The following is a 22,543-nucleotide window of genomic DNA, read 5'->3' as shown; positions in this document are numbered from 1 at the left end:
GGAGTACTACTCAGCCATAAAAAAAAGTATGAGATCCAGTCATTTGGAGCAACATGGATGGAACTGGAGATTATTGTGTTAAGTTAAATAAGCCAAGAACAGAAAGACAAACATCGCATGTTCTCACTTATTTGTGGGATTGAAAAATCAAGACAATTGAACTAATGGTCACAGAGAGTAGGATGGTTACCAGAGGCTGGGAAGGGTAGTGGGGGTTTTGAGGGAAGGATGAACATTCTGTTTCTTTGGCTAGTGGAACAGCAGCAAAGGTGACACATGCAAAGATGTTAAAGTGTTTGAGCACTGGATTTCTCTCTGTTGACACTGTGGGATCCCTGCAACACTTGTTATGTGAAGAAGCCTGGCCTACCCTCCTAGGAGACACAAAACACAAAGCCCAGTGACCCTATCTAATATTTAGCCAACTTCCAGAATCAAAGACACCTTTTTGACTAGAAGCTGATTTCAGAAGCATTAATGAGCCCAGCTGAGACAAGCAGAACTTCCCAGCCAAGCTACATACAGACCAAAAGAAATATCTAGCAAAATTATTAGCTAAATAAATGGCTTTTGCATTAAGCCACTTTTTTGTGGTGGTTCTTTACAGAGTATTAGAGTATTTAAAATTGGTGCTTGCAAGTAAGGTGCTATAATAACAAGCACCACAAATATGTGTGACTACTCTCAGTCTAAGAAAGCAACCCAGGGTTCCAGATGCATCAGAGGAGCTCTTCTCTAGCAATGGCTAGAGAAATGGTGAGCTGCTTGTTATCAGAAGCTAAGAGAGCAATGAGGAAATGACTATTATCCTGAAAAAAGTAGTGACCTATTAAATGTAGTAACAAAACAATTGGAAAACTCAAAAAAGTTTTGCCAGTTAAATAATCAGGTTTTATTTTTCATGATAAAGTTTTGTGTTGGGAGAGGTGTACACTAATCTAGGAATTATAAATTGATAAATACTTTTTAAGGACATGATGATATATATTTGATGCTTTTTAAAAGTTAAACTTTCAAGAATGTACTTCCCCAAAAAAATCACAAATGCCAAAAGAAATATATGTAACAAGGATATATATGGCAGAATTACTTTTAATAATAAAAAGTAATAATGACATAAAGATCTATGATTATCAATAAGCAGTGGAGTTAATGTGAATTTTGATTCTCTCCTGAAAATATTTTTTCAAATTTTTCTGGATGTTCTACAGTGAATATATATTGCTTTCATTATTTAAATGATGATGTATCCTTCCTAAGAAAGATATTGGAAGCCGGGTGCAGTGGCTCACACCTATAATCCCAGCACTTTGGGAGGACAAGGCGGGCGGATCACGAGGTCAGGAGATGCAGACCATCCTGGCTAACACAGTGAAACTCCGTCTCTACTAAAAGTACAAAAAATTAGTCGGGTGTGGTGGCGGGTGCCTGTAGTCCCAGCTACTTGGGAGGCTGAGGCAGGAGAATGGCGTGGACCCGGGAGGCGGAGCTTGCAGTGAGCCAAGGTTGCGCCACTGCACTCCAGCCTGGGCAACAGAGCAAGACTCCGTCTCAAAAAAGAAAGAAAGAAAGAAAGATATTGGAGTGCTTTCATAGTGCCATATCAACTAGGGGCAGGTGTGGGAGGGGTCTTCCCCAGTGATTTATTTCATCACTGATATTACAAAGAATTGTCAGTACAGGATAATAATCAAAAGAAAACCAGCTTTTAGTGGGGCTTTTTATTGTTTTTAGGCCATTGCCTGCTCAGTACTGACAGCATTCCCCCTTCTTGAAACTTGACTATAGCTGCTGACACTCCCGGAAAGAAAGAAAGTAGAGGCAACATCTCAACTTAAGCATGGAGTATGTAAAAATTGCTTGTGGCCAGGCACGGTGGCTCACACCTGTAATCCCAGCACTTTGGGAGACCAAGGCAGGTGGATCACCTGAGGCCAGGAGTCGAGACCAGCCTGGCCAACATGGTGAGACACTGTCTCTACTAAAAATACAAAAATTAGCCAGGTGTGGTGGTGCACACCTGTAATCCCAGATACTTTGGAGGCTGAGGCAGGAGAATCATTTGAACCTGAGAAGCGGAGGCTGCAGTGAGCGGAGATCGTGCCACTGCACTCCAGCCTGGGCAACAGAGTGAGATTCCATCTCAAAAAAAAAAAAAAAGAAAGAAAAATCGTTTGAAACTGATACTTGATATGATTTCTACAATAAAATACAGAATCACTTCATGACTACAGACACTGATGCATTTTTTTTCCAGCTAACTCAGGTGATCCTACACTAGGTGTAGCGTGGCATCATTTTCACTTTGAAGGCATTTCTTTTATGCACGTGTGTGGGATACCCATGGGAGCTTCGTTTCTCATTATTATATGGGAACATCACAAGCGGGAGTGTTGTTGGCTGACTGAGAGGTACAACTCCGTGCTTCTCTCCCAGAGAAGCCGTGAATGAAATACCATATAATATGAATGGAGATCAAGCTGGCCAATGCTTAAGGAAAATAGAAAAGAACCTACGTTAATATAGAGGCAGGTTCCCCGATACCCTTAGGCACCTAATCAATTCATTGTGAAGCACTGGATTTTTAAAAAATGTTTTTGAGAGGGAGTCTTGCTCTGTCACCCAGGCTGGAGTGCAGTGGCACGATCTCGGCTCACTGCAACCTCCGCCTCCTAGGTTCAAGCAATTCTTCTGCCTCAGCCTCCCGAGTCGCTGGGATTACAGGTGTCACCACCATGCCCAGCTAATTTTTTATTTTATTTTTAGTAGATACTGGGTTTCACCATGTTGGCCATGCTGGTCTCAAGCTCCTGGCATCAAGCAATCTGCCCGCCTCAGCCTCCCAAAGTGCTGATTACAGGCATGAGCCACTGCGCCCAGCCCTAAAGCACTGGATTTTGCAATAAAAATAATTTATGAAATTTGAGTAAAGTATAAAAATTAGAAATTCATGTCTCTCCAGGGTCACCCTAGACCACAGATCCTACTGAGGAACCGGCCTGATTTCATCAACACAGAGAAGGCCTTATTTTTTACCCTGAGCCGGCAGAATTACTGCAATGCGTGAGTGGCTCTGAAGCTTCCGGTGTTTAGGAAAAGAAAGTAGACTTGAAGGAAATAGCAAACCTGGATGACTCTGCAGCTTAAGGCAAAAGGAATAGATGATTAGATGACATTTTATTCACTTTAAACATCCACTTTGTAAAGGGTCCTTTTAAAGGTCGTATTTAGGGTTTGGGCTGTACTTGGAAGACAGAGGAAGGGAGGTTTCACTTGGACAGCAGTGTGGGGTACAAAGCATCTGACGTAGGCTTGTAGCTTTGGAAAAAACAATATGTTGGGGTATATGTAGCTCTTTACTCTGGATGTTTATTCCAGTGGGCTTGGCATTTAGCTATCTTTTAAGGAAGGCGTAAGTAGAGGTAACATTTGTAAGCGAAATTACCCAAAATTCTACCAAAAGCAACCCATAGCAATTGGCATTGCTTTTAGCTCATGAGAGCTTAAAAATATCTCCCCGTGTTTATTGTGGCAGCCGGTCAAGAGTGAGAGCAGAACGTAAATCTCATTCAGAAATCCGGCCCGCATTTTTACTCCCCTTACAAATTCTTTAGAATCACAGAAAACAGTTGCCCTATATCAGCTGCCCACCCTACACGCAGGTGATATTTACCTGTTCTATCAGTTTAATGTACAGCCCGTCTCATATTCATTAAGTTGGTTTGAAAAATGATTAGAAGAATCAGGACTGGGTCCTCCAAGAATATAAATGCCTCTGAGGCTATATCCATTTAAGGAAAACCAGGTCTTTTACCTTTGCTCTGGCTTCACCCCAGCATTTTCTTCTACAGCAGAAACAATGCATTTAGTCATCTCAGAATACTGGTTTAACGCATTAATAATTGCAGGTGCTTTTCCTAGAGTTTTGGCTCTGCAAGAGTTCTATGGTGAGTGTGTTAAAGGCAGCAAGCAACGGTCATGTAAAGCGAATATTTTATGAGGCCAAGATACATGGCAGTGTAAGCAGAAGCACCCAAGATAATCAAAATAGCTGAGGAATATGATCTGCATAGACTTTCAAAGGCATATGCAGTGAAGTGGTGGGACAGTGGGCTGGGAGAAGGGGAGGGGAGAGTGAAAAAGCATTAAAACTACAGGAAATCAGAGAAAATGCTGGCCTTCTGTTCCTTAGCTTCTAGAATTAGGGAGTTGTTATATAATCCAAGCCAGCAGCTAAAGACTATCTGGCTAATACTTAACTTAATTATTCTGGAATGTGCTTCTTTTCTATAAATCAGCCTAAGTCAAAAGAAAGGAACTCTCAGCACTGAATCAAACGGCAGGAAGGGCCAGCTGGGAAGACTCATATTAGTCGGCTCTGTGGCTGTACTGCAGCGCAGGTTAAATAAATTGGTCCCATTAGGGAGCTGATAGTTACATAGGAGTTAAGAAGAAATTACTTAGGCAGATACTGAGGGTACGGGAGTCCTCAGTAAGGTTTTCCTTTTAATGAAAAGCAACTCCAAAATCATTTTCTTTTCCAACAAACATCAGCCTGTAAAATCAAGCTGCAGACATAGACAAGCAAGCCAGAAGCTTGCACAGGTGAATGCCGGCAGTTGTGCCAATAGGAAAAGGCTGCCTGGGAATAGGCATGTTCAAAATGGCAGCTCCATCTTCTCTCCTCTTTGGCAGCCACACGTACAGTAAGGAGCAGACAAGATGGCGCTGGCCAAGTAGAAAGTCCATTTGCATAATAAGATTAGGGCGGGGCAACCAGCCTTCCCTGGGCACCATGTAAACATTACACCTGATCAAACCAAACTGTGGGGCCTACCTAAATCCAACACTGCCCCCTCCATCCTGCCTATAAGATCTGGAGCAGTCCGCGGCGGGCCGGCTTTTCCCTTTTGGACATCTCTGTCTCATAAGAAAGAGCAAGCTGCTCTCCTCTCTCCTTTCTTCTGCCTATTTAACTTCCTGCTCCTTAACCCACTCCATGTGTGCCTGTCCATGTCATTAATCTCAGAACGAGACAACAAACCTCGAGTATTTCCCCAGGCAAGGATGCTGCCTCAATAGGACAGCTCCTTTAGACGAAGGAGACTCTGTAATTTGAATGTCGATGTGAAGAAAACGGAGTGCACACAGAAAAGTAGAAAAGTTGACAGTGCCACTTGTGGCAGGATTTTACTGTCATTGTGAAAACTATATGAAATCATTAATTATAGTAAGGCTTAATGTTTCAGCATAATCTATCACAATAATAAGACTTCTATCAGCTTCTAAGTGATTTAGTCGTTTGCAGTCTGCTGGTTTGTCTGCAGCTTGGTGGTCACAGAAGCAGTGCTCTGTGCCAGCTGGATGAGTGAGGCTCATGCACCCTGCAACTGATGCACCTGAATGAGTCTCATTTGCTCTGATTAGTCACTTTTGCCTTCATTTGCTAGAACTAAAATCCTGAGAGTTTACTTGCAAAGGGTGGTGTCTGGTTACATAATTAAGTTATTTAGTGGTGATTTCTGAGATTTAGATTCACCCATCACCTGAGCAGTGTACTCTGTACCCAATGTGTAGTCTTCGAAAAAAAATTTTAAATGTACCTAATCAGTTTGTGAACTTTGGCAAAATAATTTAAAATCAGAGTGTTAAGTGTGTCAATTAGCTTATATTTGCTGTTTTTGATAAAGTAAAAGAAGAAAGAGATATGCTAAAGGAAAAAACTGTTCCGATTGTAAGGAGAATCCTCATCTCCAGCCATTCACGCTCAAAGTAAGAAACTATCTCACATCAAGGGTGTAACTATAATACATTTTTTTGAAGCATTTGAGAGATTTAAGATTGTGCTTAGTAGACACCCTTAGTTATACAAAACGGTTTCTAATGTTAAGGGAGTTGTCACTCAGAAGCTTGGCAAGCCTCCCAGAATAAAGGTGCCTGTTTTTAAAAGAATTTGTGAATGTGGCTTTTGATGAATGGACTAAACTATAACTGGATACACAGAAAAGCCCATATAAAATTAGAAACTATTGTGCACCCGTGGACACCATCAACTGAGTAAAATGGCAACACACAGAATGAAAGAAAGAATTTGCAAATCATATATCAGATAAGGAATTAATATCCAGAATACATAAAGAAATCCCCAGTCTCTATAACAACAATAGCAACAAAAACAACAATGCAGTTAAAAGATGGGCAAAGGACTTGAACAGACATTTCTCCAAAGAAGATCTACAGATAAGAAATAAGCACAGTACACTCAACATCACTAATCATTAAGGAAATGAAATTCAAACCTACAAGATGATACCACTTCACACCCATTAGAATTACTATTAGTAATAAAACAAACTGAATATAACAATTGTTGGTGAGGACGGGAAGAAATTGAAGTCCTTGTGCATTACTAATGGGAATGGAAAATGGTGCAGCTGCTGTGGAAAACAGTATGACAGCTCTTCAAAAAGTTAAACATAGAATTACCATACGAGCTAACCTTATACTTCTGGGTATATACCTACAAAAATTGAAAGTGCAGACTCATAAAAATATTTGTACACCAACGTTCATGGCAATAATACAGGAGTTATTAAGAAACAGTTTTTAGGCCACTAGAAAGGGTAAAGGTTCTCAGTGCAAATTTTCCTGTAATAAGAAACAAACCCCTGAAACATTTCCTACTTAACAGAAAACACAACATGAAGGGCCAGGCCAGAAAGCTTTGATATGCAAATGCTGATGATTAAAATCTGGGTCCACTTAACATGGCGATTCCCACCTTTTCCTTCTTGTTACCAGGTGGTGCCAAGTATTATGGCCACCTTTAGATAACACCATGTGATAAAACAGTGTGGTGACCCACATTTGCATATTAAAGGGCTAAGGTAGGAGGGCCAGGTTTCTCATGGGCTATGTGGATGATACACCTGGTTAAACCAATCCCCTGGGCCCTATGCAAATTAGATACTGCCTCCTTTAGCTTCCCAATATAAGCAACTACTTCTTTGCTGCACCCGGGGTTCCTCTTTGTTCTGAGCCCTCCATTCCTTCATTCATCAGAGCTGTATCATTTTGGTTCATGGGCCGAGAATTCATTCATCAGGGTGGTGAGTATTAGGAGCAAACTTCCACCTTAAATCTGTCCTTTAATTTCAAGGCTCTCCTCCAGCTATCCTGTCGCCAAACTTTTCTTCTCTATCTGTAGTCTCTTACTCTCTCTGTGTATGTCGAATGTGTGGGAACTTTTATGGGCTAGGGAAACAATCCTGTTAGGCAAGATCAGGAAATGCTGTAGACTGGGGATATAGCTCAGGAAAAATGCCATTTCAACCTTCTAGGAAGAGAGTTCTCGCCTTTCACCTACAGTGAGGTCACTCACTACTAATGAGCACATGGTATTTCTAAGCCAACAGCGCCATCTAGTGAAAAATAGAAATCCTCTTCATAAGACACATTGCCGGTCCTTTGCTGCAACAGTTAGGAGTAAGATGTCTTCCACAGCCAAATTTTAGTCTCGATATTGTCCCATCAACAGGAAAATGGCCATTCAGTTGCTACATTCTTTTAAGGCACCTATTCTGTCTCCAATTAAGATAGTACTTAATTAGTAAGCGGATTTTAAATTCAGAAGATAATCGGAACCATTTTTTTGTAAGGGTAAAAGCTTTAGCACGGGCCATAATAGCAGGCAATCTAGCACATTGCCTACATTAAAGGAGCCTTGCCCAAAGGTGACAGTCTCTCCCGAGATCCATTTTTCAGGGAGCCAGGAGGATCACACAGCTTTAGGAAGTCAGAGGGGAATCACACAAGGCAGAGAAGCTAAGGTTGCGTGGGTAAAGCGTGGTTAGTCCCATCGCTTAGTTCATCTGATTCCATGGCTTGAAGGACCATGCTTTCAACCATGGGTGGCACATTTAACATGGGGCCAGGATCCAGAAACCAGGGAGGGAAAACTGTCCGAGGATGCTCCCTGTCTTCTCCTCCACTCTGAGTCATATGGAAAGGAAGGAGAATAAGAGGACGCTTTTATTCTCTTTTCTTTTCCTAAATGGGTAACAAATTATCTTCAGCTTGCACCCCTCTGGAATGCACTCTGAAACACTGGCACTTCCTTAACCTCAGAACATTGAAGAAAAAAGCAACTCATTTTCTTTTCCACAAGGGCATAGCATTTTTACTAAACCTTTACAAGCATTGTAAGATCAACCCAGCTCTTTGAGCAATCATATCAGGCAGGCCCAGGGAAAATAGTTCCCCAAAATTAAAAAAGCAATTTCCAGGGGAACCATCTAAGGATCCCCCTTAGTTGGGGCCCCTTCAAGTTCCCTTCCAATTATAGGACCTTAAGCAAATAAAGGGGGACTTAGGCTGATTTTCTGATGACCCTGATAGGTATATAAAAGCTCTCCAAAATATGAAGTAATGTCATGTTGCTCCTAAGTCAGACCCTCACTGCAGCTGAAAAGCATACAGCTCTGCAAGCAGCAGAGAATTTTGAAAATGAACAATGTATCTCCCATAATACACCAAAAGGTAAGAAAGCAGATTGGGAAAGTGAAAAAGTAGTAGAAACACCATTCCCAGTTGGGAGGGAAGCAGTTCTAGCAGACAACTCTAACTGAAACCCCAATAGCTCAGGAGCTGAATGGAAAAGAAAGCACTTTTTAATACGCATTTTAGAAGGCCTATGAAAAACCAGGACCAACCACTCAATTACTCTAAACTATCTATAATAAACCAAAAGCCAAATGAGACTCTTGTAGCCTTTATGGAAAGGCTGAGAGAAGCACTAATAGAACACACCTCTTTATCCCCCAATTCAGTGAAGGGACAGCTCATCCTGAAGGACAAGTTTATTACACAGGCAGCTCCCAATATTAGAAGAAAACTACAGAAGCAAGCTATAGGACCAAATAGCACGTTAGAGAACTTCCCGAAGGTGGCCACTTCAGTCTTTTATAATAGGGACCAGAAGGAGGCCCAAAAGAAAGAAAGCAAGCTCAGAAGAAGGACAACGTCTCTAGCAGCAGCTTAGCAGGCTTGCAAAGTCCAGGATCCCCCAGGTGCATCTGCTAATTGCTATTAGTGTGTCAGGCCCAGACATTTTAAGAAAGAATGCCCAGGCAGCAAGATGAAGCCAACTCAAACCTGTCCAGTTTGTGGCAGAAACCACTGGAGATGAAACTGCCCCCAGAGGTGGAGGTTAGTGGGTTCAGAAACAGTCTCACAGATGGTCCAGCAGGACTAATGGGTCCCGGGGTTCAAGCCCCAGCTCCAGCGGCTCAAACTGCCATTATAGCACAGGAGCCCCAGCTAATTCTGGAAATTAAAGAAAGGAAAGTAGACCTCCTTCTAAACACTAGAGCCAGTCTCTCTCTTTTCTCATCTCTAATCCAGGCCTCCCCTCTTCCCATAGCATGACCGTAAGGGGCATCTCAAGGAAAACTCTAATCCAATATTTTTCTCAACTTTATTTGCAGTTAAGAGGACCTATTAACACATGCTTCCAAGCCATTGTCATGATAGTTCTACTATTCAAAAAAGCCTCCAAGTTAACCCTAGGAAATAATTTAACTATGTACACTCCACATAAAGTGGCAGGATTACTGTCCTCTAGGGGGAGCTCTTCTTAGCTAACAAACAGTGGTTAAAGCAAGAAGTACATAAGGCTGAATAAACAGTAGTCACTCTCCCCAGGCACAGGCTCTCAAATAGCTAAACAAATAGCTCTTACAAGAGCACTTGAATTAAGCAAGGGAAAAATAGCTAAAATTTATACTAAGTATGCTTTCTTAGCTCTCCATGCTCATGTTGCCATTTAAAAGGAAAAACATTTTCTTACCACCAATAAATCTCCTATAAAATGCCACCAAAAAATTAGCAGGCTATTATCCTCAGTTTTTCTATCACAAAAAAATAGCAAAAATGCATTCTGAGGAACATCAAAAGGAAACAGATAAGGCAGCCAAAAAATATAGGTTAGCTGATCAGGCAGCTAAGTCAGCGACAAGGAAAATTCAAGGCATTAACACGCTTCAAGCCCTTCTAATCTAGGAAGGCTCCATAAGAAAAATTAACCTCAGTATTCCCCTGCAAAAATAAAATAGGCCACTTCTCAAGGGCATACTTTTCAGCCCTCAAAATGGCTATAGTCAGAGAATGGCAAACGCCATTTTCCAGCTTCCAACCAATAGAAAGTCCTTAAAATCCTTCACCAGGGGCCAGGCGTGGTGGCTCACACCTGTAATCTCAGCACTTTGAGAGGCTGAGGCAGGCAGATCACCTGAGGTCAGGAGTTCAAGACATGGTGAAACCTCATCTCTACTAAAAATTTTTTTAAAAATAGCTGAGCGTGGTGGTAGGCACCTGTAATCCCCACTACTCGAGAGGCTGAGGCAGGAGAATTGCTTGAACCCAGGAGACAGAGGTTGCAGTGAGCCAATACGGTGCCACTGAACACCAGCCTGGGTGACAGAGTGAGACAGGTCTCAAAAAAAAAAATCCTTCACCAAGCTTTTCACTTGGGAAAGGTTAAAACTTATCAATGTGGTCAAAAATTGTTTTCAGGCAGAAAACCTCTAAACTGATTAAACATATAACCTCTCTAGCTCACTTCCAACAGGAGTCACCTTTATTTAACCCAGGAAACTTAGTATTAGTGAAAACTCTCATCTCTGTCTCCTTAATAAGCCAAGCTGGGAAGAGCCCTACACTGTTCTTCTTTCAACCCCCTCAGCAGTAAAAGTTACAAAAATCAACTCCTGAATAAATCACACTCAAGTCAAAGCCTGAAAAACTGAGGGAGCCACCCCTGACAGCCCAGAAAAATGTCCAGAATATCAATGTGAAGAAATAGAAGATCTTAAGCTAAAAATCATAAAAAATAAGTAACTAAGTGAGGACTACTCATCTTACTCAGCCCCACTCCTACCTCACCAGATACTTTTTATTGTTTCTAACCTTTCCTCTCAAAGTTCACCACTGAATATTAAAACTTCTTTTTAATGCATATTTGCAGGGAGATTTAATTATACATGGGATTACCTTTATAACTTTGTAAGTCCCCAAAGGGAAATGTTAGATCTTGGCAAGTAAAGTTTTAAATGGAAATTATTTATTATGCCACTCTTGTGGAAAATTGTTATAGTCACATTACTATTTTCAATAAAGCTGTACTGAAGTCCCAGTAGCACACTGTGGCACCCACAATGTGGAATTCTCATTGTAGAATTCTAATTGCTAAAATATTTTGCCAAATTATCATCATCAGAATTAATAATTGGAGAAAAGATTTAGTCAAGGTTGTTTTGCTTATAACAAGAGTAACAGTTACAAATAAGAAGGAAGCATGAAAGTTTTACTACCATTAAGTTTATTAGGACTTTTTATTAAAGGTTGGTAATATAATGCACTCTAAGCTATGAAAAGAAGGTTATAAGGAAAAAAATTATATAAGGAAGAATCTCATATAATAAATACTTGTCCTAAAAGGAAATGATTTGTTATTTAAAGGATGGATGTTTAGGACAAGTCAAAATGTTTAAGTATGTTATAAAAGGGTCTGTAAAAGTCATAAAAAAAATTAGTTATTAAAGGAAAAGAATTGTTAAAATTAATGGTATTTTAGCCACCCAATAACATATTTCTCCCAATCATATTGCAAGTTATAAAATGGCCTAAAGCTTAAGTTATTCTCTAATGGTAAGTCAAGAAGGAAATGTATGCTTTTCTCAAGGAAAATGTTACTTTTATAGTAAGGTTTCTAGTAACATACAGCGACATCTAGTGAAGGTAAACCGGTATTGCAATCCATTGGTGTAACTAACAGGTGTCAAACTCTACCATCAGTTATGGTCTATAGGACCCCCACTAATGGTGGTAATCTTAATACTCACATTCTAGCCCAATATTTTAAGCCTTATTGTAAAATGTATCTCTTTTCGCCTAGAAGCAATCAAACAACAAATGGTGCTGCAAGCAAATCCACACATAAACATGCCATTCTTCAGAGAACTCTTAAATCAACCTCAGGAGAAGACCCAACTGCTCTTCCCCCACACGATGCCCTTTTTCAGCAGGAAATAGCCAGAAAGAATCATCATCCAACACCCCCTAACAGCAGTTAGGTTTGCTTCTCTTGAGGTGGGGAATAATACGGGAGTTGTTAAGAAATAATTTTTAGGCATCTAGAAAGGGTAAAGGTTCTTAGTGGAAATTTCCCTGTAATAAGAAGCAACCCCCTGAAACATTTCTTCTCTAACAGAAAAGGAGGCTTGAAGGCCCAGGCTGGCAGGCTTTGATATGCAAATGCCGGCAATTAAAAAATGGGTCCACTCAATATGGCGATTCCTGCCTTCTTCTCCTTGTCACCAGGTATGACAAGTGTCATGGCCATCTCCAGATAACACCATGTGTTCAAAACATCATGGTCACCCACATTTGCATATTAGAGGACTAAGGTGGGAGGGCCAGGTTTTCTGTGGGCTATGTGAATGACACACCTGGTCAAACCAATCCCCTGGGCCCTATGCAAATCAGACACTGCCTCCTCCAGCATCCCAATATAAGCAACCACTCTTCCGCCACACATGGGGTTTCTCTTTGTTAGAATCGCTCTCCCTCTGTCTCTGTATGGGGAAGCTGTTTTCTTCTTCCTTCCTTCTTTCTTGCCTAAGAAACTCTCCGCTCCTTAAAACCACTCCACATGTGTCTGTGTCATTTTATCTAAATCGGTGTGAGCCCAAGGACCCTGGAGTTCCTCCAGTCATCAGAGCTGTATCAGCAGCATTATTCACAAAAGGAATATGTAGAAACCCATATGTCCATTAGCAGATGAATTCAGAAACAAAATGTGACATATACATATAATGGACAATTATTCAGCTTTCAAAATTTATAAAATTTTGATACATGCTACAATATGGATGAGTCTTTAAGACATTATGTCAATGAAATAAGGCAATCACAAACGTACAAATACTGTATGACTCCACTCCTGTGAAGTATGTAAAGTAGTCAAAATCATAGAAATAGATAGTAGAAAGGTAGTTGCCAAGAGCTGGGGGGAAAGGGTCGAGGGAATTCATGTTTAATGGGGATAAGTATTCATTTTCAAAAGGAAAGAGATCTAGAAATCTGTTTCACAACAGTGTGTACATACTTAACACTATTGAACTATACATTTTAAAATGGTTATGATGGTAAACTTAATGTTACGTGTTTTCCCCCAATAAAAAGAAAAATAGAGTTCTAGTGAACAAAATGAAGATTCAATCCCCAGTCTCTCTGATTCCCAAATCATGTACTTATAAGCACTATAATTTCTATTATTAAACACAATGAACCTGTACTCCCTCACTATACTCACATTCTAGCCCAATATTTTAGATCTTATAAACTTTTTCCCTTTTCGCCTAGAAGCAATCAAACAAATTATGCTGCAAGCAAATCCACACATAAACATGCCATTTGGAAAACAACCAGAGGAATGGGCAATTTCCTATTAGTGGCCATTTCTAGAAAGGGCACTGGGGGAACTTCCCCTGCAAGCCCCCCACTAGACTGCACCTAGATCTAAGTCAGTCCTCATACTTGCCACTAGTAACCTCACAGCAATGTGTATTTTGTTTTAATAAAGTAGCTGATACCTCCTAAGTGTATTCCTATGCTTTTGAAATCTTAATTTAAAAAACTTTCTCTTTGGAAAAAAAATTGTTTAAAAAAGAAATCCCACAAAATGTTTAAGATAGTATATTAGTCGTTCTCATGCTGCTAATAAAGACATACCTGACACTGGGTAATTTATAAAGGAAAGAGGTTTAATTGACTCACAGTTTCACATGGCTGAGGAGGCCTCACAATCATGGCAGAAGGTGAAGGAGGAGCAAAGTCATGTCTTTCATGGTGGCAGGCAAGAGAACATGTGCGGGGGAACTCCCCTTTATAAAACCATCAGATCTCATGAGACTTATTCACCATCACAAGAACAGCATGGGAAAGACCTACCCCCATGATTCAATTACCTCCCACTGGGTCCCACCCACCACACGTAAGAATAATGACAACTACAATTCAAGATGAGATATGAGTGGGGACACAGCCAAACCATATCAACATCCTTCTTCACATGGCAGCATCAAGAAGAAGAATGAGTGCCCAGCAAAGGGGGAAGTGCCTTATAAAACCATCAGATCTCATGAGAACTAACTCACTATCAGGAGAACAGGATGGGGGAAACTGCCCCCATGATTCAATTATCTCTACCCGGTCCCTCCCATGACACACGAGGATTATGGGAACTACAATTCAAGCTGAGATTTGGGTGTGGACACAGCAAAACCATATCTGATAGCTATTTCAATAAAAGGCCACCAAGTTAAACTAAAAGGGTCTAAGACTGGTAAAAATGCAAAAAGTCTCTGGGTTCCCAACCAAGGAAATAAATTGTTACGTTTTATGCCACTAAATTTTGGGGTGGTTTGCTATGCAACAATAAGAAAACTTATACTTACTTTAAAGTATAAAATATAAAAATCTACTTTGTCTGATATTAATCCAGCTAAACTAGTTTTTTTAATTTGTTTATATTTTTCCATTCTTTTACTTTTGTTACTTATGTACGATATTTTACATATGTCATTTGTAAGCAGAATGTGTGTGTGTTTATGTGTGTGTGTGTTATGATAATCTTTGTCTTTGCTTTTAATTAATCTTTATCTTTGATTTTTAATTGCAGTACTTAATCCCCCTACATATAATTACTTAGGTATTTCAGCTTAAATCTTTTGTCTTAACGTTAGCTTTCAAATTTGTTCTGGATTTATGAAATAAATCCTAAATATGTGTTTTTCTTTCTCTTAATTGCCTTCTTTTAGTTGAGTGTGCTTAAAGTTCTGCTTTCCTCCCTCTGATTTTGTAATTTTATAGAAATATTATTTTATTGTATGCGTTTGCTTTGTACTGGGTCAACTTAGCTATACTAAAGTACCCTCGACTCAACTCCAATGAGCCATGAACTTCAAGTTTTGTTATTCTTGTCAATATTTAGCTCAGCTACCCTGACTCATATTCACCCTTTCTGGAATCAACAGATTCTTTGAGGGGAAAAATATTTTATTTTATTTTATTTTATTTTAAATGTTTTATTTTTAGCTATTATGGGTACATAATAGTTATACATATTTATGGGGTACATGTGATATTTTGATACAGGCATACAATGTGTCATGATCAAATCAGGGTAACTGGGGTATCCATTACCTCAAACATTCATTAATATCATTTCCTTGTGTTAGGAACATTCCAATTCCACTCTTTAAGTTGTTTTAAAATATACAATAAATTATTGTTAATGACAGTCACCCTATTGTTCTGCCAATCATAAACTATATTTTTAAAAAATGAATATTAGCCATACATATATTTTTTATGTATGGCTAATTTTTTGCTAACCATTGTTCATGGTGTTTTATTTCCTTATGGATTGTGAGCCCATTTATGTATGGCTGATATTAATCTGTAGGAATCCTGAGGTATTCTGCTTGAAGTGACATTCCTCCAGATATAAATACTATTTGCTTCCATCATGCACCCTCAGCTTTTACCAATCTGGGACAAATGTAGCCTCATGGATCAGAATCCTAACCACATAGGTACCAAATATTCGGAGCCTAAATCCGTAAGAGATCCAAAGTATAGTCATGAATTCTCAATATGAGTATTTTATTCATTGGTTTTTCTTTTTGTTTCATTTACCTAGAACTGAGAAGAAAACAGATGATAATATGTTTTCTCCTTTTGCTTTAAAGAAGTGGCATATTTGTTTTGTAGACCATCCTTCCAATTAGACTGAGACAGCTACATATTATTATTGTATATGAGGGTTGAGGGCTTAAGGAAGTTGTAACCTATCCTTTCACTGAGGATGTAGGTTTTTTGAAAAATCAACAATGTCAACAAGCTTTAGAAATTAAGATGCTTCACTTTGCAAAAGTGAGTAGATGCTATATACAAAATAACAAAAACTTGATTAATTTGCATGAATGTGTTCATCGCAAATGCAAAATAGAATGGTTGGTAATTTCCATTGCCTCACTGAAATCAAGTTAAAGAGATATATTAATTTTAAAATAACAATGCATAAAGTAAGACTTACCAAATTTTTGTCCACAACAATATGCATTTCAATATATCGAGGGAATAACTTAATAAAGTCAGTTTTCTGAAAAACACACATAAGTCATGAGGAACTTACAAAAATTTACCTTCTACTGAAATTATATTGAGAGATAAACTGAAAGATACATTGTTCCTGATTACATAACAAGGCTGTTTTCAAGTACAAAATTTAGGTGCTATTCAGAAGATTCCAGTTCAAAGTGCCCTGGGTAGTAAGACTTTTCTATTAGACTTCTCAAGATACGTAAAAACTCAGGTATCTTTTACTTTTATAATAATTGAAACTGAAATTTTCAGTTTATAACATAAAAGTTTGGTTTTTCTTAGCCTTTTGATAATTTTCATACTAATCTTTCACGCGAGCAGATTTTCTGCTACCAATTACTAGGAAGTTACTTTTGGCAAACAATGTAGTCTAGAAAAATATTAAAATTTACAACCAATGGCAATTTGCTAGAGCCAGACGTGTTATTTAGAGCAGTCTATAGGTCTTGGTAGAGAAAAAAAGTCATCACTTTGCTTTACATGTACTTTATGTAAGTTGCTCATCCATTTTTGAACTCTCAACTGAGAAATCCAGGTTGTATAATATTCTCCCCTAAATTATCTGAGTAATTGAAGAAAAGGAATATTTTATATTAATTATCTAAATGTTCACATATGAAAATTAATGTTTCAGTTTCTTTTATACTATATTCATATCTTTATATTTCTAAGATTAAGTTTTTGCTAAGCTTTCATCTAACGGCAAGCATAATGACAAACATAAGTTTATTCTCTTGCCATTTTAAAAGTCATGTATGGCCCTCATGAAAAAGTGAAATAGTTTTAAGATTTGTAAGTCACCAAATCTTGGCTCTGAAAGTATTTTTTATTACACAAAATTATACTAAATTAAAATAAAAGAGTCAATACTTACTTCTGAACTTTTTCTGACTTGATACTCTGAATTAAACCAAGTATAAGTGTCATTGTCTTCTAAGAGAATATTAGTGTCAGCATATTTTTCTTCATAAATCTTGTGTATAAATCCTGATACAGCCTCCATTGGTTCAATTCCATATGAGATGTTTTTCAGCTGCATTGTTCCCCTGAGTGTTAAGACAATCGAAACAAGCCTGAAATGATTCTACTAAAACCATAATATTATAACGAGAAATTTGGGCCACAGTTTTTAAGATGTAAAGTGACTTTAGTTTTTTTTTTTTCACTTTTATCTCTTTATCTTTTGGGGTCTTTCTTACACCAGAACTAGACCACTATATCACAGGATACATATTACCTTACATTACACATCTGTGATTATCTTCAAGAAAGCATGGTAGTGGCATGGATCTGTGCACTTAAACAGGTTGAAACCCCTTTCTGTTATGTATATTTTCTAACCAGCCTGTAGAATCTCTAGGCAGTCTCTTCTTTAGTCTTTGATTCCTTCTCTTTGATACACTTAACTCTCCTCTGACACTTGATACCCTAAATCATTCGTTTGTGTGGGCTGGATTGAAGGTACCATATACCTAATAATGACTGACTGCAGAGCCCGTGTCCATTAGTCCCATGCATTCCACAATTGTCAATTATTCTAGGACATTAGGAAATTGGACAAGAACAGAATTTGAGAAAACTGAAAAAGTATGAGGAGACCAATCAATCTCCCTACACTCAAGCTTTCTTAAAGCCTAAAGCAACAGATCCTGTCAGTATCAACAAGTAGCCTCTCATCAGGAACAGATACGGCTGGAATATCAATCCTATTTTATTAGTAATTTTGGTTCAGTCTTTAAGGAACTGAAATATAACAAAGGTGATTATAGAATTAGAACAAATACATGGAGAATTAATTCATAGGCTAGCAGGATATAATACTGGCAAATCGAGTATCTTTAAGTAGTCTACAACCTGAGTCCTGAACATATGCTGAGAGTCACAAGAGAATTTGGAATACCCGCAACATATCCATTATAATTGCAATCCATCTAGGAAAAAAAAAGAAAAATTAATGGATAACTTATTTTTAAAATAAACACCCCATATATTTTTTTTAATTTTATTATTGTACTTTAAGATTTAGGGTACATGTGCACAATGTGCAGGTTAGTTACATATGTATACATGTGCCATGCTGGTGTGCTGCACCCATTAACTCATCATTTAGCATTAGGTATATCTCTCAATGCTATCCCTCCCCCCTCCCCCCACCCCACAACAGTCCCCAGAGTGTGATGTTCCCCTTCCTGTGTCCATGTGTTCTCATTGTTCAGTTCCCACCTATGAGTGAGAATATGCGGTATTTGGTTTTTTGTCCTTGCGATAGTTTGCTGAGAATGATGATTTCCAATTTCATCCATGTCCCTACAAAGGACATGAACTCATCATTTTTTATGGCTGCATAGTATTCTATGGTGTATATGTGCCACATTTTCTTAATCCAGTCTATCATTGTTGGACATTTGGGTTGGTTCCAAGTCTTTGCTATTGTGAATAATGCCACAATAAACATACGTGTGCATGTGTCTTTATAGCAGCATGATTTATAGTCCTTTGGGTACATACCCAGTAATGGGATGGCTGGGTCAAATGGAATTTCTAGTTCGAGATCCCTGAGGAATCGCCACACTGACTTCCACAATGGTTGAACTAGTTTACAGTCCCACCAACAGTGTGAAAGTGTTCCTATTTCTCCACATCCTCTCCAGCACCTGTTGTTTCCTGACTTTTTAATGATTGCCATTCTAACTGGTGTGAGATGGTATCTCATTGTGGTTTTGATTTGCATTTCTCTGATGGCCAGTGATGGTGAGCATTTTTTCATGTGTTTTTTGGCTGCATAAAGGTCTTCTTTAGAGAAGTGTCTGTTCATGTCCTTTGCCCACTTTTTGATGGGGTTGTTTGTTTTTTGTGTGTGAATTTGTTGGAGTTCATTGTAGATTCTGGATATTAGCCCTTTGTCAGATGAGTAGGTTGCAAAAATTTTCTCCCATTTTGTAGGTTGCCTGTTCACTCTGATGGTAGTTTCTTTTGCTGTGCAGAAGCTCTTTAGTTTAATTAGATCCCATTTGTCAATTTTGGCTTTTGTTGCCATTGCTTTTGGTGTTTTAGACATGAAGTCCTTGCCCATGCCTATGTCCTGAATGGTAATGCCTAGGTTTTCTTCTAGGGTTTTTATGGTTTTAGGTCTAACGTTTAAGTCTTTAATCCATCTTGAATTAATTTTTGTATAAGGTGTAAGGAAGGGATCCAGTTTCAGCTTTCTACATATGGCTGGCCAGTTTTCCCAGCACCATTGATTAAATAGGGAATCCTTTCCCCATTGCTTGTTTTTCTCAGGTTTGTCAAAGATTATTTATATTTATTTATACGTATTACTTTATATTTTTTATTTATTTAATTTTTACTTTAGCTACATTTACTATTTATTACTTTAGCTACATTTCTACATTAATGTGATGGGCAATTACCTAATAAATTTGTGCCATGTAGAAATAAGCACTAGCCCAAGTTATTCAATTTCAGCGAATATGTAAAATAACATTCTAGTAATTATAGAATATTTGTCTTTTTAAAGAAATCTAGAATTACAAATATGTAAGAAAAAAATAACCTAATTCTTACCTGAACTAGCAGAGGTTTGGAATGACGGATGTCATTTTTGTCATAAGAATTAATAACAGAAGCTGAAGATAAAATTGATCTAGGCAAAAATAATAAAAACATGCTCAAGTTGTGAAACAAAAAAGGTAGGAAAAATATTCATATACAAATTTTCTTTTTACTTGAAAATTTAAAGTAGTGCTAATCAACTTGTTTTATCCTATTGTCCATGTATTTCTAGCACTTAAACTGAATTAGGTGCTTAGTGAGACATTTTAACTAGAATGACATACAATACAAAAATGCAGATAAATGAGCAACTCAAATTGCTAGAGACATGAAGAGGAAATAGCATAGGTCCCAACGTCCAGCATAGAACTTTCTAATCTTTGTCTATTTCATTCATTGATTTTAGATTTTATACCCAAGTTTCAAAATTAAAGTGTAAGGTTAGGACAGTGATACGGTTTGGCTCTGTGTCCCCACCCAAATTTCATCTTGCAGCTCCCATAATTCCTACATGTTGTGGGAGGGACCCAGTGGGAGATGACTGAATCATGGGGGCAAGTCTTTCCCATGCTGTTCTTGTGATAGTCAGTGGGTCTCATGAGATCTGATGGTTTGAAAAACGGGAGTTCCTCTGCACAAGCTCTGTCTTTGCCTGCTGCCATCCATGTAAGAGGTGACTTGCTCCTCCTTGTCTTCCACCACGATTGTGAGGCCTCCCCAGCCATGTGGAACTGTAAGTCCAATAAACCTCTTTCCTTTGTAAATTGCCCAGTCTTGGGTATGTCTTTATCAGCAGTGTGAAAACAGACTAATACAAACAGAAAATGTAGAAAGAGTTACTTGGTCTCACTACAAATTCATATTTGCTAAGCTTTGCTAAGGGCCAATTTCTTCTCAATAACTCTGGTCAGAATTTTATTTCCCTCAGTATTATTTCCCTCAGTAACTATTCAAAAACTTGACACTACCCCTGTCAATCATCCCACAAAACCCCCATGTTCCCTCACTGCCAGATCACCTGTTCCCATCTGCACTCCTTGTCTTTATTGCCAGAAGGTTACTTCTTTCATTCAGAACAAACCCTTACACTGGTGCTATAGATACCATCCTGTGCCATATACGGAGGATACTACTTTTTCTCTCCTATAATTTTGAACTCTTGTGCTCTACTGGATTTTTATCATAATGCTATTTAAAATGATACTAATAAGTCATTATTATTCTAAAGAACCCTTTCTTGACCCCATGTTCTACTGTGGCTATTTCTTATGTACATTTTTTTCAATTCTTAACAGATTTCATCAAAAGAATTGTCTATACACAATTCCTTCACCTTCTCAATTCTTATTATCCCTGAAACTTCCCTGGAAAAGATCCACAAATATTAGAATGCCAAATCCAAAAGGCATTTTAAAAAATCATTTTTACATTGGACCTCTAGCTTCTTTTTGAAAACTGTGGCCACTCAGTCCCCTCACTTAATTTACATAACACTTCATTCTCCTGCTAATCTTCCTACCTCCTTGGTCCCTCCAGCTTTATCTTCCATGTTGGCTGCTGTTTTTGTTCAGCCTATCCCAGGAAACATTGCTGTTTCCCAGGGTTCAGTCTTTAGCCACGATCTATTTATAAGCACCCTACGTAAGAGCACTCATTAAAAAAAACACAGCCAAGCTACTGCTTTCTGCTCAATCTGTATACCTATAGCTAAAACTATTTTCCAACATTCCTATTGAATATTTTCAGAGATTCAAATTCCTAGCCACATATGGCCCAGGCCCAGGATGGCTTCGAATGCGGCCCAACACAAATTTGTAAACTTTCTTAAAACATTATGAGATTTTTAAATTTTTTTTTAGCTCATCAGCTATCATAAGTGTATTTTACATGTGGCCCACAAAAATTCTTCCAGTGTGGTTCAGGGGAACCAAAAGATTGGAAACCCCTGATCTAGAGGAAAAAACACACTTGGATATCTCACATGTGCTAAAAAACCCAAATCACCCCTTCCTCACACAAATATATCCCCTGTTCATATTCCTCAGTTAATTATGCTATAGCCTATTCATTTTCTTGAACGACAACTAAATTATCTGAAATTCCTCACAGTTTACCAATCATTCTATCAAATCTGTATTGAGGTCCACCGATTTTTCTTTCAAGTGCTATCCCTGGTGCCATTGTTCAAACCACCACCGTTACTCACCTAAACTGTATTGTCATATAATTGATCACCTTAACTCTAACTTTGTCCCCTCAAAAACAGCCTAAAAGACTCAATGTGGCTACATAAGTACATACTTAAAACCATTTTTGGCTCCCAATATCTGACCATGGCATTCTGAATCTTCTACAGCCTGGCTCCTACCTACCTTTCCCGAATCTTTTACCTCTATTTTTCAGAAAATTTGTGCTTCAGTAATTCACATTGACTGTGCACATCAGAAAAGCCACTCTGTCTCACAGCTCTGTGCTTTACCATGATTTCTTCTCTAAACAGAATGTTGGCTGGGTGCAGTGGTTCACGCCTGTAATCCCAGCACTTTGAGAGGCCAAGGAGGGAGAAATGCTTGAGGCCAGGATGTGCACACCTCTAGTCCCAGCTATTTGGGAGGCTAAGGCATGAGAATTGCTGGAACCCAGGAGGTAGAGGTTGCAGTGAGCCGAGATCACTCCACTGCACTCTAGCCTGGGCAACAGAGCAAGACTGTCTCAGAAAAAAAAAATGTCCCCCTGTCCTGCCCCTCTTCTTTACATAGCT

The 22,543-nt window shown here is 38.6% G+C and overlaps 1 protein-coding gene across 3 annotated transcripts in view; it reads right to left on the bottom strand.

The window, feature by feature from the left end:
* The window catches only part of LOC100432897 (disintegrin and metalloproteinase domain-containing protein 5), a 133,501-nt gene that overhangs the window by 104,542 nt on the left and 6,416 nt on the right, over positions 1–22,543 (bottom strand). For all 3 annotated transcript variants that reach the window (XM_002819025.5, XM_054561493.2, XM_054561494.2), the window contains 4 exons: positions 19,795–19,873; positions 18,082–18,158; positions 17,102–17,273; positions 16,160–16,225 (listed from right to left, as the gene is read on the bottom strand). In XM_002819025.5, the coding sequence (XP_002819071.3) occupies positions 16,160–16,225; positions 17,102–17,273; positions 18,082–18,158; positions 19,795–19,873 (394 nt within the window). The remainder of the gene's footprint in view (positions 1–16,159; positions 16,226–17,101; positions 17,274–18,081; positions 18,159–19,794; positions 19,874–22,543) is intronic.

Source organism: Pongo abelii, chromosome 7 (assembly GCF_028885655.2).
Source record: "Pongo abelii isolate AG06213 chromosome 7, NHGRI_mPonAbe1-v2.0_pri, whole genome shotgun sequence".
NCBI lineage: Eukaryota > Metazoa > Chordata > Mammalia > Primates > Hominidae > Pongo > Pongo abelii.
This window is presented reverse-complemented; position numbering and strand designations above follow the sequence as displayed.